Source organism: Ascidia mentula, chromosome 2, assembly GCF_947561715.1.
Source record: "Ascidia mentula chromosome 2, kaAscMent1.1, whole genome shotgun sequence".
In the NCBI taxonomy this organism is placed as follows: Eukaryota; Metazoa; Chordata; class Ascidiacea; order Phlebobranchia; family Ascidiidae; genus Ascidia; species Ascidia mentula.
In genome coordinates, this window is record NC_138567.1 from 5,160,611 (window position 1) to 5,177,121 (window position 16,511).

The window sequence follows — 16,511 nt, forward strand, 5'->3', positions numbered from 1 at the left end:
TGCTGTCAATTAATAGCGGTACACTACCTGGACCAACCCTGAATGTAGACGTCTTTCCGAGAAACACGTTGCCAACAAATACAACTTTCAGTTATACGTATTTGCTAATTAGCAACATGTCAATAATGATAAAACATTTTGTTTTAATTTAGGAAATATAATAAACATGTAAGAAGAATTTTCGGCGATAGGCTATATCTGTTTGCTTCGTTATAAGCTGAGTGGCGAGCGTACGCTCATCACAATGTAATAAACAAGGATACGCCGGCGCAAAACGTATCAAAATTCTAAATACTCCTAAATATACTGACATCATCTTTTTTGAAACTTACCATATCGTAGACCAACAGAAATTTTGCTATTGCAAAGAAAAACACACCAACATTTAGTATAGGTGAAGTTTATTTTGTTGTAGCTCAATTGAAGAAGCACGATTTGGTTAATAACTGAGTGTAAGTGTTAAGTAATGAGGTGCTTGAGTAAATAGGATTATTGAAACGAATGTTCGTATTCACAACATTACACAAAAATGGTTACATGAGGTGTCAATATATGCCCTGAATTATTTACAACACTCCTTCGTTCATCTCCCAGCTATTGTAGGAATTTTCCCATTCGTCCATGAAATTTCCCCAACTGTGGAAATCGTCTGTCCAAGGCTGCAGCATTGCTTGGGTCAGGCCTGTAACAAAACATAGCACAAAAGTTGTACCCGAAACATAGTTTTTCTAAATCTTTTGTGATTTCATCAGCAGTGTCAAAATATTTTTGAAAGAACTGTCCTTCTGACACGAAAGTTAAGTATATTTTTTTGTAAACGACATTTCGTCTGCCAACCGGCGAAACTTCTTTAGGGTTATGGAGCAACAATTCACCATGTATACACAACATCAGAAGGGTACTTCTTTTAAATTTACATCGTTTGGCAACGACAATAGCTCGACAATAGCTATGCCAAAATACGTTAAAATGAAAGGAAACATTATGCTTCAAATTGTATTGCCACAGCTACGTACCATTATAAAGGTGGTCCACACAGTAGCAGAACTGGCAGTCATAGTAATCATATGAGCAGGTATACTGAGTAGGATTCCTACACGATATACCGGTCAGGTCGAGACAGTGAGGTGTCTCTGGTAGTGGTCGGTACAGCGAATCCAAACCCTCACTAAAATATTCAAAGTGAAAATAGATTAATAAACCACTCTGGATTTGCACCATGTGTAATAAGTTACTCTGTAAACTCACATCCATCTGTTGTATGATCGTTGCCAACGTGGCAGAGACACAGAACGCCATTTTGCGTACGCCTTCAGCCACTCTGTTGAAATCCTTGTACGACTGTTGTTCACGGCTATTCCTGTACAACGTTATGTGGGTTAGTATCTCCAATGCAACCCAAATGGTTGTTTTAGCAGGATGTATGGGACACAGTATATTTAATAACAAAAACAACAGAAATGTTCTTCCATTGAAAACCTGTGGTTAATATCAGCAAAAAAACTCTTACTTGGGCATGCAGATATCTCAAGAACCGAGACAGAATCAATGACAACTTGCACAGCTTGTGTGACGTAGTTGTAGAGTTCGGGGTGCAAATCGTTGAACAAGTAACGCAAACTCTCCAAACTGCACTGAGTACGAGCTGTTGCCACAAAACCATCACGGAAACTTCGGTAGGCCCTTCAAAAATTGAAAAAAAACGTCAAGCTGTGTTAACAAGCAAAATTTTATATAACATTTAGCGGTCTATAATCACTATATGGCATATAAAATAAAATTAAAACATATACACTGATAACATTGCAATAAATTTTAACAAATTTCCAAACTCTCAGACTGCAGGAAAAACTTAGCATTGAAGTTTTTAAACAACCTGAAAAGTGTAGCCAGAAAATGTCATGTACACTTACATGCAAATTTCTCCAGCTGTTCTTGCGCCAACATAAGCGTAGTAGAAATGCGTTAGGTTGGAGATCAAACCCTGAGTTGCCCTGGGATGACAGAGGAAGAAATCTGTCATGTTGTTGAAGGCAGGATCAAAGTGATGAGGAAGAGAGGACTTTTGGCAGAAGGAGTTAATCGGATCGTAGGAGTAGCAGGAGGAACTGGAGGAGGCCAGATATCGAATTTGCTGGATGATGAACTGAAAGTAATAGAACATGAAGTATGAGGAGAAAGTTTAAGACGTAGTATTTTAAAAGTTTTAGTGTATTTGCAGTGTATGTACCGCGTGTTGCATACAAATATATGTGTTGTTCCATTTTTCTTGCTATATAGCTCGCTTTAATTTTAGTAATCTAGGTATTTTAAACTATTTGGTAAAATGTAGTGTTAGTAAAGGATTTTCATCTCATAGAAACCATTGTATGTTTTTAAAAGATAGACCAACGCTCACGTGAATATCGATCGGGATTCCGTATCTCTCGAAAACGTTTGGTCCATTCCCACTTGCACACTTTACCAACTGGTTGGCGGCACATTGAATAACGGTGTTGATGTTAGACCTAAGGAAAGTGAGACGCTTAAACCTGCGGATTTAGTGTGGGCACAAGTTCTAATAAACCAGGTTAAAAGTGAGCAAGGTTATTATATTAAAATAAAACCCCTACGGCCCGTGTAGACTTTATGCACAGCCTTGGTATCATTTTCCATACAGTATATATATTTTACAAGAAAATTACCTGCACTGGTTCGGGTCTGAGTAAGGAGCATTTGCTGTAAATGCTTTCTCGCAGGACCAAACTTTTCGAATAGCTTGCCTGAGACTGCACGATGGAAGGAAATCCAAGTCTAAAGATGCGCAAAAGCGTAGTTAAACTAACTGTAACTAAAACATCAATGGTTTTGAATTGCTGCCTGTTTTACACTTGAACTAACAACACAATTTACCAAGGTGCGAACAACTTTAAGTTAATTACACGGAATATAAGAGCAAACGTTTTTACCTACGTTTGCTTATAATGGTTAGCATGTTAGCTTTAGCTAGTTTATTCCATATAAGTTACCGACATCAATTTGTTCTTTGCCGAAAGAAACATATTTAAGAATTACAGCAGTTACTTTCAAATATACGTATATATAAATATTTCCTGGCAAGTTACCTGAAACGGGTGGAGGTGTGGACCCTGTGGGAGTGGTAAAAGTGGGGTTTGTTGTAGTGGAAGGAGACCCAGTAGAAATTGTAACAGTTGGTGTTGTCGTTGATGGAGGCGGAATCACTGAATATGTAATGTTTATTTTTAGATCGCAAAGCAACCACAATGTACAGTTATGTCCACTCACCGTTCAGAAAGCAATGGACGAAGAAGTACATCGCATTTTCAACTTCGTACTTTTGAATAAGTCGACCATTCGCACTGAAATGCAAATTGTAACGACAAACGTGATTGCTTTGCAACAGAGCTCTGCTTACACTTTTTTGACATCAACCAAGCAGCATGGGTTTAGTAAAGTGACCAAGAAAGAAAAATCTTAAATAAAATGACCACAAAGCATAAAACAAAACCAATATCATGTATCCTGTATAAGAGAATGCTGCGACTTTTGAACAAAACACCGCTGGTACATTACTTACCTGGCCAACAGCGTGTATCCGAGGAACATGCGTCTGGGTGAATCAACCAGCACTGCACGGTTTGCAACTGGATCGGTAGAAGTTGAAAAGGTAGTTTGGAAATCGTACCCTCCTTCTGATTGCCAGTTCTGAAAAAAATTATAATTTAATATTTGTTTCTTTACATACAAAAAACGTATCGAAACCACCTTGCAAAACGTACTCTGATCAGGTTTTACAGTCTTACCTAACACCACAAACCTAATTTATAACACCGATCATTGGCAATAATTTTTGTGCTACTTTTTCCCTGAGGAGTTAACGAACATTTTTTGTGGTGTATAAATTGTCATACCGGATTTCGGACGCTGTAGTAGACCTCGCATATTGTCGGGTCATTTAAATGGGCCTCGTATATTTGGAAGACTCTGTACTCGAGTGTGACATCGTGGTATTGAATTGTGCCGTTGAAAGTTGTTATGTTTCCCAATCTATCTGCCCCGGTGTTGCTTAATACCTGCGACAAATCAAATTACATCATTATTGTTTTGCACAGATACTACGCATTTTAAACAATAAACGCGAAACATGAAATGACATAGACGCCGGCCACAAAGCTTATCAAGTCTGGTGCCCATGTGAAGGTGATTTCTTCACGGAAAATCACCGTCTGTTGTAGGATTTACATCGGGAGGTGATGGATTCCGATAGGCCGCATATGACTAATGTTGCCACTCGGGCGTGTAACAGAACAGATGTACAAATACGATCACAATCACTATTTGTTGTTAATTAAGCCCACCATAGATTTTTAATGTAGCTTTTAAAGTGATCGAGCTGAACGACGAGTTAATCATACCTCGATGGAATAACTGCCTCCCAGGCCTTCTATCCACATTAGTGCGTTAAAAGGATAACCGGTGTGGGTAATTGCTTGGAATCCTTGACCACTAAACGATATAATGTTTACAAGTAAATGAACTCTCTTCGAGGAAACTGTTAAAAGTTAATACCTCAGGAAGATATTACATTGGAATGTGTTGGGTAAACCATATTGGAAAATCATTAAATTGTGCGTTTTTTTCAAATATTGATATTTGCAAAATATAATTTTTTTTTTACATTTTCTTAAACGTATATACATCTTATACTGTTGTGTTCTTAAACCACTTGAACCAAACAACAGCTGTATCGGTTTAAACAAAAATTGTAAAAGTTACGTTAACTGCAAACGTGTATGACCCACTTTGTATGTTGGTCGTAGTTAGCCGGGATAAGGGTGTCATTCAGTCCACTGAAAAAAACCTAAAAAATTCAAACGTAATTAAATTTTTATAAACTAATGGCGCAGATTTTAATCACTTACTCGGTTCCCTCCATCATACATATCGTTTCCACCGTCGACAATTTGATTAACACCATCGTACGTGTAGTAGTAAAAGTCGAATATACTATATTGGATATTGTGGGAGTTCTGGTGTAGACAGGACAAGACCGAGCCAACGAGAGTGTCATCTGCAACATAAAATGCAAGGTTCGCAACAACAATATTGACACAATAAATTGCGTTTTAAAATCGAAACAACAATACGTTGTGGTAAAAACCTTGCTATGTAGTGACTTTGTAGCTTAGACATTTATTTTTAAGATCTTACGCTCAAAGATCTTAAGTAATTTGCAATTCTATGAGACAAAATATTGACACTTTAGTTTTATGAATAAACAAATACAGACATGTTTATATACGTACATATACAGCAGATAAATTTACATAGGCACCAACAACACTGTAGAAGTTATCGATCTATCGTACGAAGCAGCAAAAAAGGGTATTTTCAGGATGCTGCAAAGTTTAGGCTAAAAATTACTGGAAGGTGGAGGTCGAGGAGGCGGAGGAGCGGATGTGGAGGAGGCTGTTGTTTGTGTGATGGGAGTTGTTGTGGGCTGTGGAGTAGGAATAGCGATATCTAGAAAATAAAACTTGATGTTGACCAACAAAGAAAATACAAAATATATACATTAGAAATCGTTTTTATTTAGAAATGTAACTGATCCAATCAAGTTTGGCTGCATTGCCTTGGCTGCGATGCCATGAACCTTCATGATCAAAATACGAGAGCTGAGATCGCCAAGCATAAAGGACTCATGCAGTAAGGATCTTTGTCATGCGAAACCATGATACACGTCTGCGTTTCTATTAACTAACCTCAAAAATAAATTGCTTACCGTTGAATGCGTAATCTCCAATAATTGTGGCAGTTTCACTCAAAACGTTTGTGATTTCAGTTGAGCTGAACGGTTGCCCATTTGACCTACAATTGGAAAGAAAGAATACTTAAATTTTCTGCCCTATGGTTTTGTTGAAAAACATTGCTCTTTAATTATTCGATGCCATACATTTACATTACAAAATTTACCGGTTCTGGGAATGAAGAATTCATATCAAGAAAACAAGATAACTGTATAATATTTTAGGTCATGTTATAAGTTTGTCTGAAACAAATTTTCAGGGACTCAAATCCTTATTTATACAATGGATTAGGGTTCTTACTTAGCCAGCAACATGTAGCCAAAGAAAACGTTTCGCAATGGCACGGAGGAGCTTGCTGTTGCTCTGTTTTCCAGACTGTTCTGATCGGTATTTCTAACGTCAAGATTGAGAGAAACTGGTGATGAATTCCACTACAAATATGTTCTTTGTTACTACATGAAATTTACAAAGTAAAGTACAACACCAAAACTTACGTCAGAACTTGTAATTGTAAAATAGATTTCTGCGATCGTTGGGTCGGGGGTTCCAAATAATTGGAATACTTCGTACTGAATAGTGCAGTTCAGTCTAATTATTCCATTTGTTTGAGTAACTGTTCCAGAGTTATCAGCTCCAGCGTTGGAATTGACCTACATGGACAAACACAGGAGAGGTTACTGACGCTTCCAAGCATATTTTATTGCTGAATACTGCTCTTCTAGCAAACTTTATTTTATCGACGTTTCTCGACGTTTCGGCTGTTATGCATCAGCCTTCATCAGGTGGCATGAATGTAAATCAAGCAATGTGGACAATGTTGTGGCACATAAACAAAGAAAATACGCTACCATAGAAAAAAAAGTGAAAAAACGATAAAAAAGGGCGAACACACCTGCACTATACAATTCTCAGTAACAACACGGCTTATCATGGTTTTTGGAGTGCGCGAGGTTTTACGGCAGAATTGCAAAAATAAAGTTTGCCAGAAGAGCAGTGTTCAGCAACAGGAAAGGTTGGTGAAGTAAATTGCTTAAATAAGATAATATGATAAATACCTGTATATTATAGGAATTGACGGTGTTGTTTGCCCCTATCCACATGAGGGCGACAAAGGGATGATCTTGAGAAGACCCGAAAGTATATTCGTTAAACCTATACATGTGCAAATGAGCGTAAGTTATATTTGGTATCACTTTCTATTTAAAATACAGATTGATATGAAATTTATTTGCCATTAGACTAATGGCATTAGTTATATGATATGGAAGTTTTTATTCAATGGCATAGTGTTTTGCTTACTCATAAGCTTGTCCGTATACGATGTTCATCAGCTGAGTCCCTTGTCCAAACGACACCTAATTCATGCGAAGAACAGTAAATTAGTTTTAATAAATCCTATACATAGAAAAATTATTGTTTATTAATTATATGTAAAATGATTTTTTTCAAATAAAATTTGACTCCGCAAAAATATTACACCCACTTTTGGAACATTCCTGCATTATATGTGCAAAAAAGCCATATGATTGCAATTCCTGCATTATTTTGTCAATTTTAACCAATTATAAAATTATGTCTATTCACAAACCATATTTCCTCCGTCATACATATCGTTTCCACCGTCCGATATACTATTCGATCCACCATCGTATATGTACGGAAAGAAGTTATTGACTTGCTGCAAAACTCGGTCGGCAAAAGCTCGGACTGCTTGCAGGGATCGACGAGCAACCAGTGACGGAACAAAAATTGGGGTGTTTGGAGTTGTTTTATATGAAGTTGTGGTTTGCGGTGTTGGCATTCGTGTCGTCAGTTTAGCAGAAGTTGTGTCTGGTGACGTTGTCGCTGGTGATTGGGGGATAATGACTGTGGAAGGCAACGTGTTAATCAATTTTAACTTGCATAAGGGGAATATTCAATACATACAAATTACATCATAAGGTATTTAAGATGCAAATAACCAAATGTTTTAGTGAGGTTCAGAGGGCCACTGTTTCGACCTTAATAAGGCTCACAAATGCAGCTTTGGTGTAACTACAACGATCAAGACTTAGTATTTTACCTTTGTCTAGCGACACTGCCACGTAATACATGGCGTCTCTAACCTCCTGGGCCTCAATCATTCTTGTATTGGTGCTGAAAAGTAAAAAAGAGTTGCAATATTTTAACAGGAGAAATCATGTGAAAAATAATACATCAATCAGTTCAAGTTTGTACTCTCTTGTCAGCAGAATTAATGGGGTTAATTACTAATTTAATTTGCACAGGATTTCATCACCTGGAGAACAACATGTAGCCGAGAAACACGCGGTTTGGCGAATCAACCAGTGTCACCGTATTTTCAGTTGGGTCGGTAAGACTTGAGAAGGAAGTTTCCAAAACATATCCTCCCGATGATTGCCAGTTCTAAAAAATAATTCAGTTACTTATAAAAACGCAAACATCATCATTACTTAGAATGAGAAAAAACATAACGAGAGAAACTGTAGCCATAATTGGGTCATAGACAATTTTATTTGAGAAACACTGCGGTGTGCTTGGAGCTCACAGGCATGTGCAGTACGGAACATTGCATGCGAGCTACGGGATCTCAAGGGTCGGAGTTTGCACCACCGTTAAGCTACAGTACATGGTTCGCCGGCTTAGAACTTAAATACCGAATATTTATTTTTGTTGGCAATGACGTCACAGCATTCCAGCAACACATTTTCTCAACTATTTTTTGGATCAACCAACGCGGGTACGTTTCACATCTTTAATCATTTTGGAAATTATTCTCTAATTTTATGTCAATGAAAATTGAAACTGATTCAGCCACGGATGTGACAGTAATACAAATAAATTGTACAATACAGTGGTTAGATCGCCAACAAATGGTAGGTCCAGAGTTGTTTTTTAAACATGCGAAAGGGCAATTGCTTGGACTTAAGCTGTTGTAAGCTTCAGGTTAACCCGTTGTATGTTAATGAAAACTGTTTACGTAACATAAGTAAACCCGTTTTTACCGGATTTCGGGCGCTAAAGTAGACTTCGCAGATAGAGGGGTCCCTAGCAAGTGCCCCATATATTTGAAACACTCTGTATTCCACTGTGGTGCTCCCGTAACTGACTGTGTTACTGAAAGTAGCAATGCTTCCACTTCCGTCGGCACCAGTAAAGCTGGAAACCTAAATTGTTCATACATATGTAATCATGTAGTCAAATTTTATAATAAGGCAAAGTTAATGCTTCCTTTCAATAATTTGCATTGTTGAAAATCAGACCAAAACCAAGTTAAAGTAAAATTTATGCATGACAAACATCACAAATGCAAAATTTATTCAAAGTAATTTATAGTGGCATCCAATACAATTAATCATTATCACACGTTTCACACTGTTCTTAACAATATTCAATACATCCTCACTCGAATCGAATAATTTCCCCCACCACTTTCAATCCACATGAGGGCAGTAAAGGGGTACCCGGCATATACTTGAGCTTGGTATCCAATCCCACTGCAACATTAGGTTGTTTTGTGATATCAGAGAAGACTTAAAACCGCTCATGTTAACGAGCCGTTCACATCAAACCGAAAACTAACTCTTAATCATTTGACGAATAAAATATGAATGCATTGGTAGGCGATATGTTTCTTGGTAAATGTCAATTACGTAAAGTGCGCGTTCACACAATTGATATTCATAAATTATGAGGTTTGGAGGCTTGGCAACCCAGGCAATGGAGCCTATCTGGATCAGCCACTTTTTTCTGACAACTCGGAGCAAGGTTTGAAAAATCAAACTCCCGGTGAGGTTTGAACTTTCGACCCTGGGCTAACCAGGCCCAACGCTCTACCAACTGAGCTACAGGAGGTCAGTGATTTCAGGGGGTATATTGTGGCCAAGGTACACTGGTGCGCAAGCGCACAACTTGCCAGGCAACCTTTACATATGCGTTATTTAGAAATTATTGAGAAACATCGTCTGTAATAGTAACCGGATTTGTGTTTACCTTCCAGATTGGTTGTAGTTTGCCGGCATAAAGCTGTTATTAGGTCCACCGTAGAAAACCTGAAACATTCAATGACAATCAAATATTCTCGTGATCCCAATTTCATTTTCTTACCATGTTTCCTCCATCGTACATATCGTTTCCTCCGTCCGAAATTTGGTTAACACCATCGTACGTGTAGTAGTGAAAGTTGAGGATGGTGTTTCGGATATTGTGGGAGTTCTGGAGCAGACAGGACAAAGCCGAACCGACCGGGTCATCTGCGGAATAAAACAATGATGGCGGGATTTATAAAATCGCTGACGAAATAATCAAGTGCCGAATGCTAAAATGACCGCAAGTAAAGACTTCAAAAATTAAACATAAAAAGAGTATTAAAAAGCATGGTATTGTGCAGATCGACTTACTTGGAACTTGGGATGTTGTTACAGAAGGCGAAGTGGGTGTAGTAGGGGGCGGTGTTGGAGTAGTGAGATTGACAGAAGCAGTTGGCATTTGCGTCGGTAGGGTAATATCTGGAAATAAAATTGTGTTCAAACCAAAATAATGATAAAGAAGAAAACAATATGCTCAGATAAACCGAAACGAGTCTTTTCGAAAATCAAGCAATTTCTCACCGTTAAAGGCGTAAGTTCCAGTAATTGTGGCAGTCTCACTTAGAACGTTTTCTATTTCATCTGCAAGAAGCGCTTGTCGATTTGCCCTAAAAGGGGATTAAATTTTTTTTAAAACACGGGGTAAATGAAAATTTTGTTTGTCAATAAATGTATTTGTATAATATTTAATCTCATGATCTTGACATTTCGTGTCATTCGAACATTCTTCAAAGAAACCGGAATTTGTATGGTGGGTTTCACCTACACTGAAACTTGTTACAAACATAAGCTGCGGTTGATTGGGGTTCTTACTTAGAAAGAAGCATGTATCCAAATAAAACGTTTCGCAATGGCACGGAGCTACTTGCTGTTGCTCTATTTTCCAGACTGTTCTGATCGGAATTTCTAACGTCAAGATTGAGAGAAACTGGTGACGAATTCCACTGTAAATATGTTCTTTGTTACTACATGAAATTTACAAAGCAAAGTACAACACCAAAACTTACGACAGAACTTGTAATTGTAAAATAGATTTCTGCGATCGTTGGGTCGGGGGTTCCAAATATTTGGAATACTTCGTACTGAATAGTGCAGTTCAGTCTAATTATTCCATTTGTTCGAGTAACTGTTCCAGAGTTATCGGCTCCAGCGTTGGAATTGACCTACAGTAATTAAGCATAGGAATATTCGGTGAAGGAAAATGTTTAAAACAGATGATAAGATAAATACCTGTATGTTATAGGAATTGGCGGTGTTGTTTCCTCCTATCCACATGATGGCGACAAAGGGATGATCTTGAGAAGACTCGAAAGTGTATTCGTTAAACCTATACATGTGTAAAAGAGCATAAGTTACACTTACTATTACTTTCTATATTTGATTAAAACAGCTTGATTCAAAACGTCTGAAATACATTTTTGTATGAAACTTTTTTGCCCTAGTCAGTCATGTGTCGAGGTTTTCATTACATATTAATGCGTTTTGCTTACTCATAAGCTTGTCCGTATATGACGTTCGTCAATTGAGTCCCTTGACCAAAGGATACCTAGTGAATGCAAATAAAAGTAAATTAATACTTGAATTCACTTTCATTATCCAATGCATAAAAACTATTGTTTATCTAATTGTATTTAGACGTAAATGTTTTTGTTCAAAAAACATTTGGCACCAAAAATATATCGCAGCCACATTTTGAAACGTTTCTATTTTGTTTCGCAGACATATACGAAGTTTGTTAATCTTTCTATCTACAAACCATGTTTCCTCCATCATACATATCGTTTCCACCGTCCGATATACTATTCGATCCACCATCGTATATGTACGGGAAGAAGTTATTGACTTGCTGCAAAATTCGGTCGGCAAAAGCACGAACGGCCTGCAGGGATCGACGAGCAACCAGTGAAGGCAGATAAAATGGCGGGTTGGGAGTTGTTATTTGCTGTGTCGTCACTTGTGGGCTTGTTGTGACTGGATTGGTCGAGTTCGCCGACGGAATTGGAATATCTGTACAATATCACTCGTATATTGTTGTGTTTTTCACCAAAACAGTTCATGGCATCTAGAGACAACTGAACTCAGACTATTACATAACACAAACATTTTTGACCTTAGAATATTGATTTTTCATTGAATTAACGAGCAAATTTGCTATGGAGTTTTTCAAAAACAATTTTAATCAATGTGTTTTTTTTTATATTAGGTTTGTATGCAACAAAGTTCGTAAACGTACCGCTGAATGCATATGTTCCGATGAGTGTGGCGATTTCGGTCAAACTGTTTTCGATCTCGACGTCACTGACAAACTGCCCGTTCTCCCTTCATGAGGATTGTTGTATTAAGGTTAGTGGCTACATAGCTTGGCGAGACTTTTTCAGAAATGTTTTAATTCAAGATAGGTAGAGACTTTACGAAAGAAAAAAGGTTTCGATCTCTTAAGTATGGATTCATGGGGTAGAAGCATTGTTTTAGCATTTTCAACTAAACAAATCGTATCTTGTTTATTTATCCTGTTTACTTGGATAAGAGCATATATCCGAAGAACACGTTTCTTAATGGCGTGAAACTGTTGATTGTTGCACGATTTTCCAGGTTGTTTTGGTCACTGCTTGTAACATCAAGATTGAGAGTTACCGGTGACGAGCCCCACTGTGTAAAATAATGTGTTAATCACACTAAAGGTACGTTGTTTTCAGTTGAAGCTCCAACAGAAAGCAAACGATGCGTAAGGCATTAAAATGTACAGTATATACCATGTTTACAACAGAAAACCCACGGCGAAGCTTTTAATTTGTTTAGTATCGTACAATTGACATACAGCCTTGTACATATATAGTATAAGCGTTGCTGGACTGCTAATCTGTAGCTCCTTTAGAAACTGGACGACACATGTACATTGGAATATACGGTGCATGTACCAGTAAACATAGAAAATAAAAATAACTCACGACAAAGCTTGTGACGCTGAAATAAACTTCAACAATCGCTGGATCGCCGGCGTTATACAGTTGAAACACCTCGTAGTTTATTGTGGAATTCGAGTTGTTGATTATTCCATTTTGTCGAATTACATCACCACCATTATCTGCCCCCGCGTCTGAGTTCACCTAAATATTGTTTTGTTGTCACATTTACGTTACATCATGACAAGCAAAATTTAGACAAGCAAAAGTTAGACAACACAACAATCAATCAGGGTAGAAATAGTAATTTTCTTGTTGGATCAAGTTACACAGTTATTTACCTGCACGGTGAAAGTTTGCGTCGGGTTGTTTGCTCCTATCCACATGAGGGAGACGAAGGGGTGGCCATCGACAGTTCCAAACCCATAGTCGTTGAAACTTCAATTAAACAATGCAGGCGTTCATACAACGAATAGGTCGAAAACAGTCGAATTAAAATACGATTTGCGATCCCATTCATACTCTACATAAACTCGGTGTCTATAAGACCTACTGTCATACCTGTAAGTTTGTCCATAAAGTGCGCTTTCCGTTGCCGAGTCCTCGCCAAACGAAACCTGGCAAACACACGATCAGGATTAAACTTCCTGGTGTTGGACGAACAAGCTACGTTTGGGATACACATAGACGGACATAACCGTTTTGGATATTGGCATGGTTGTCTTAATCAAGTTTGCTATTGGCCGATATTTGTACAAAAATCTAACCAACCCGTGCTTGGATGCCCTCATCTCTTAATATCGCGTATAACTGGTTTTACGACACGGGGCACGCAAGTTTGGTCACCCGACTGATCAAAATTACCCGCGAGGTGATTTTGGCCTATGTATTTCCCTGTGAGGTCGTACGCTGGTCTCAAAATAAGTACACACTAATGTTTAGCACGCGTCGAATAGTAAACAACAAACATGACACGGATTAATGTTTGAGTTGTGCTCCCCTGGCGTATATTAATGTATGTGGAAGCAAAAGACTTCTTCGTGATTCTTCAGATTCTTTCACAACATTTAGGGAATAGAAACAATTTTCCTAAATGCTTACCCTATTTCCACCGTCGTACATATCCCCTCCTCCGTCTGATATCGAATTGGGCGCCCCATCATAGATGTACTCGTAAAAGTCAGTGACATGTTGTCGTATTTGGTGTGAAAAGTAACGAATTGCTTGCAGGGACCGAGAAAGTGGCAATATGGAGAACGGTGACGTTGTGCTTGCTGGCGGGGTCGTAGAAGGTGGCATTGTAGGAGCAGGCGGGGGTGGCACCACTGTTGCATTAAAACACGTGAAGTTTAACTACATGTTCAACGGACGTTTAATAACATCGGTCAAAGCGCATATACTAAGTAGTATTTGTGTTGAGATAACGTTGGTTTGAATCCCGGTGTGGTACAAAAAAGACATAAACATTGAAGAAAGGAAGCTGCGAAACCTACCTTGATTAAAAACGTGGGCAAAAGTGAGCATGGCATTTCTGACTTCATCTTCGCCGATCAACCGCCCGGCAACACTAAAAAACGTAATTATGTATATATAAGGGCAACACTGAATAGTTATTGTAAAGCTTCCGACCAGCAAACACTAGGAAAATTATTGCTTTTGTTAACTTAACAATCTACTCAGTGATTTACAAACAAGACGGAACATGTAGGGGCATTGATTGGTAATTTTGTGAAGCCTCTTCCCTCATGGTTTCCAACTATCACGCGCCGACGCAGTATCGTTCAAAATGTAAAGATATACAAAAAAAAACTTTGCAGACGAATTCGCATAATTTTATGTTAATTTAAAATGGTACTTCGCCACAGCTTGGAGGAATATTCTAAAAATACCATGAAATTATACATGCGACGCTTCTGAGTTGTTAAAAATATGCAGCAGTTTCGCAAGACGTATTTGGAGCTTTGTTATAGCACACGGCTATGCGCAGTATTTTAATTTGTGCGTGCTGCGATATTACCTGGAGAAAAGAGTGTAGCCAAGAATTATCCTCCTGGGTGAATCAACCAGTGTTGCCGTATTTGTGGTTGGGTCTGTGACACTTGCGAATGAAGTTTGAAGAAAATTACCTCCTGATGATTGCCAGTTCTGAATATTATACAATGCATTTTATAGCTGTGAAGCTATTTTCTCGTGGTAATTTAATAGCTGTAAAATGCATTTTTAAGAAAGGAAATCGCACCATATTTCTGACGCTGTAGTAGACTTCACAGATTGTGGGATCAGCACCAGCGCTGTAGATTTGAAAGACTCTGTATTCCAAAACCACATTGCTGTAGGTTATTGTGCCGTTGAAAATGGCAATGTTTCCGCCACCGTCAGCCCCAGTAAAGCTTTGAACCTACAGATACAGTTAGTTGTGAGTTGAACTCAACAAGGACAAACTGGTTTTGTTTTGTTACTTATTCTCATTACTATAAAGTATGCAAACAATATCTAAGGAGTATTTGGCATTTCTTGGCATGAAAATTATTTGACAATTTAATTCCATGCGGTATCACGTATCCTATGCATGGAAGAAAACCTGAGCTTACTTGATCGAGTGTGACCAACCAAAATCTGAATTCCTAACTAAAATTGCAGATCCAACGATTCTTGATTGCAGGCACCACGAGAGATTAAAGGCAACAGGTGCAGCACAACTGAGCCCATACCAGTCTAAGCGGCTATAAATGCCATCGCTTGCTTCGAAGTTGAGAACCTGGGGGATTTCTACCCCTAAAGCCTTGATCCCACCTTTAATCTCAGGTGCTTTCCAATATAGGTGGCTTTGATGCCACAAACTTGTAAACTACTTTTCCATTTGCAGTCACGTACCTGAATAGAATAGCGGCCGACATCTTCTATCCACATAAGAGCATTAAAGGGATAACCACTATGGGTTCCTGCTGTATATCCTGTACGACTGCATATAAAAGTTTTTGTGTAATTGTTTATTTTTTAAAATTATATTTTATGTAGTTGTATTTCGTGTTTTTAAATTGTATATTTATAGGTTGGTGCATTTTATACTTGTCATCTTTTCGGAATATATTTTGGTGATGCTACAATGAGTTTTTTTGTGCAAAGATTCTAGTCGATTGATAATTCATTGAAAATAATTCTCAAGATGCGAAGCAAAATTAATTTAATAAATTTTGAAACAATTTCACTCACTTGAAGAATCGGTCGTAGATGGGACGAGTAATGTTGTCGAAAGGTCCAAAGAAGTTGATCTATTGGACAGGAACAAATTGAAATAATGTTTAAAGACTTCATTGAATGTCGTTTACCCGATTTCCACCATCGTACATATCATTCCCACCATCTGATATTTCGTTAGTAAAGTCGTAGTTATAATGGTAAAAATCAGTAATGCTGCTTTGGATGGTCGCAGAGTACTGATGAAGTTGGTTCAGAACGGTTCCAATGAAACTAGTGGCTGCAAATAAAAAAAAAAAAACAGTTACATCTATTATATGATTGTATGCTGACGTCAGGGTTGTCGTTACTGCAAACTGCGCTTTAAAATCAATACAAAAAGTACGTAATTAAAACAATTGTCGTATGGATCCATTTCCTATTTTTAGGTTATATTAAAATTCACTGTTACACTTTGGATGTGTGATTGATGTAAAGTACACTGGCGCAATCAATGATTTCTCTTATTTTAACAA

General features: G+C 37.9%; 1 protein-coding gene across 12 annotated transcripts in view; it reads right to left on the reverse strand.

Moving 5' to 3' along the window:
- Positions 1 to 390: 390 nt before the first annotated feature.
- LOC145889752 (uncharacterized) overlaps positions 391 to 16,511 on the reverse strand; it is a 35,540-nt gene continuing 19,419 nt past the window's right edge. For 6 of the 12 annotated variants that reach the window (XM_082980778.1, XM_082980780.1, XM_082980779.1 and 3 more), the window contains 46 exons: positions 16,128 to 16,276; positions 16,012 to 16,070; positions 15,673 to 15,760; positions 15,038 to 15,196; positions 14,816 to 14,943; positions 14,292 to 14,365; positions 13,900 to 14,123; positions 13,360 to 13,415; positions 13,140 to 13,236; positions 12,844 to 13,002; positions 12,414 to 12,544; positions 12,129 to 12,214; positions 11,652 to 11,902; positions 11,386 to 11,441; positions 11,126 to 11,222; positions 10,903 to 11,058; positions 10,709 to 10,839; positions 10,418 to 10,503; positions 10,208 to 10,315; positions 9,915 to 10,060; positions 9,801 to 9,859; positions 9,214 to 9,304; positions 8,813 to 8,974; positions 8,086 to 8,213; positions 7,870 to 7,943; positions 7,396 to 7,673; positions 7,107 to 7,162; positions 6,863 to 6,959; positions 6,302 to 6,457; positions 6,108 to 6,238; positions 5,783 to 5,868; positions 5,425 to 5,523; positions 4,923 to 5,071; positions 4,803 to 4,861; positions 4,416 to 4,506; positions 3,912 to 4,073; positions 3,578 to 3,705; positions 3,286 to 3,359; positions 3,105 to 3,221; positions 2,685 to 2,793; positions 2,399 to 2,507; positions 1,914 to 2,146; positions 1,511 to 1,683; positions 1,249 to 1,360; positions 1,017 to 1,168; positions 391 to 682 (listed from right to left, as the gene is read on the reverse strand). In XM_082980778.1, the coding sequence (XP_082836904.1) occupies positions 567 to 682; positions 1,017 to 1,168; positions 1,249 to 1,360; positions 1,511 to 1,683; positions 1,914 to 2,146; positions 2,399 to 2,507; positions 2,685 to 2,793; positions 3,105 to 3,221; positions 3,286 to 3,359; positions 3,578 to 3,705; positions 3,912 to 4,073; positions 4,416 to 4,506; positions 4,803 to 4,861; positions 4,923 to 5,071; positions 5,425 to 5,523; positions 5,783 to 5,868; positions 6,108 to 6,238; positions 6,302 to 6,457; positions 6,863 to 6,959; positions 7,107 to 7,162; positions 7,396 to 7,673; positions 7,870 to 7,943; positions 8,086 to 8,213; positions 8,813 to 8,974; positions 9,214 to 9,304; positions 9,801 to 9,859; positions 9,915 to 10,060; positions 10,208 to 10,315; positions 10,418 to 10,503; positions 10,709 to 10,839; positions 10,903 to 11,058; positions 11,126 to 11,222; positions 11,386 to 11,441; positions 11,652 to 11,902; positions 12,129 to 12,214; positions 12,414 to 12,544; positions 12,844 to 13,002; positions 13,140 to 13,236; positions 13,360 to 13,415; positions 13,900 to 14,123; positions 14,292 to 14,365; positions 14,816 to 14,943; positions 15,038 to 15,196; positions 15,673 to 15,760; positions 16,012 to 16,070; positions 16,128 to 16,276 (5,642 nt within the window). In that variant the 3' untranslated portion in view covers positions 391 to 566. The remainder of the gene's footprint in view (positions 683 to 1,016; positions 1,169 to 1,248; positions 1,361 to 1,510; positions 1,684 to 1,913; positions 2,147 to 2,398; positions 2,508 to 2,684; positions 2,794 to 3,104; positions 3,222 to 3,285; positions 3,360 to 3,577; positions 3,706 to 3,911; positions 4,074 to 4,415; positions 4,507 to 4,802; positions 4,862 to 4,922; positions 5,072 to 5,424; positions 5,524 to 5,782; positions 5,869 to 6,107; positions 6,239 to 6,301; positions 6,458 to 6,862; positions 6,960 to 7,106; positions 7,163 to 7,395; positions 7,674 to 7,869; positions 7,944 to 8,085; positions 8,214 to 8,812; positions 8,975 to 9,213; positions 9,305 to 9,800; positions 9,860 to 9,914; positions 10,061 to 10,207; positions 10,316 to 10,417; positions 10,504 to 10,708; positions 10,840 to 10,902; positions 11,059 to 11,125; positions 11,223 to 11,385; positions 11,442 to 11,651; positions 11,903 to 12,128; positions 12,215 to 12,413; positions 12,545 to 12,843; positions 13,003 to 13,139; positions 13,237 to 13,359; positions 13,416 to 13,899; positions 14,124 to 14,291; positions 14,366 to 14,815; positions 14,944 to 15,037; positions 15,197 to 15,672; positions 15,761 to 16,011; positions 16,071 to 16,127; positions 16,277 to 16,511) is intronic. The other 6 variants (XM_082980783.1, XM_082980784.1, XM_082980785.1 and 3 more) reach the window with 6 other exon arrangements.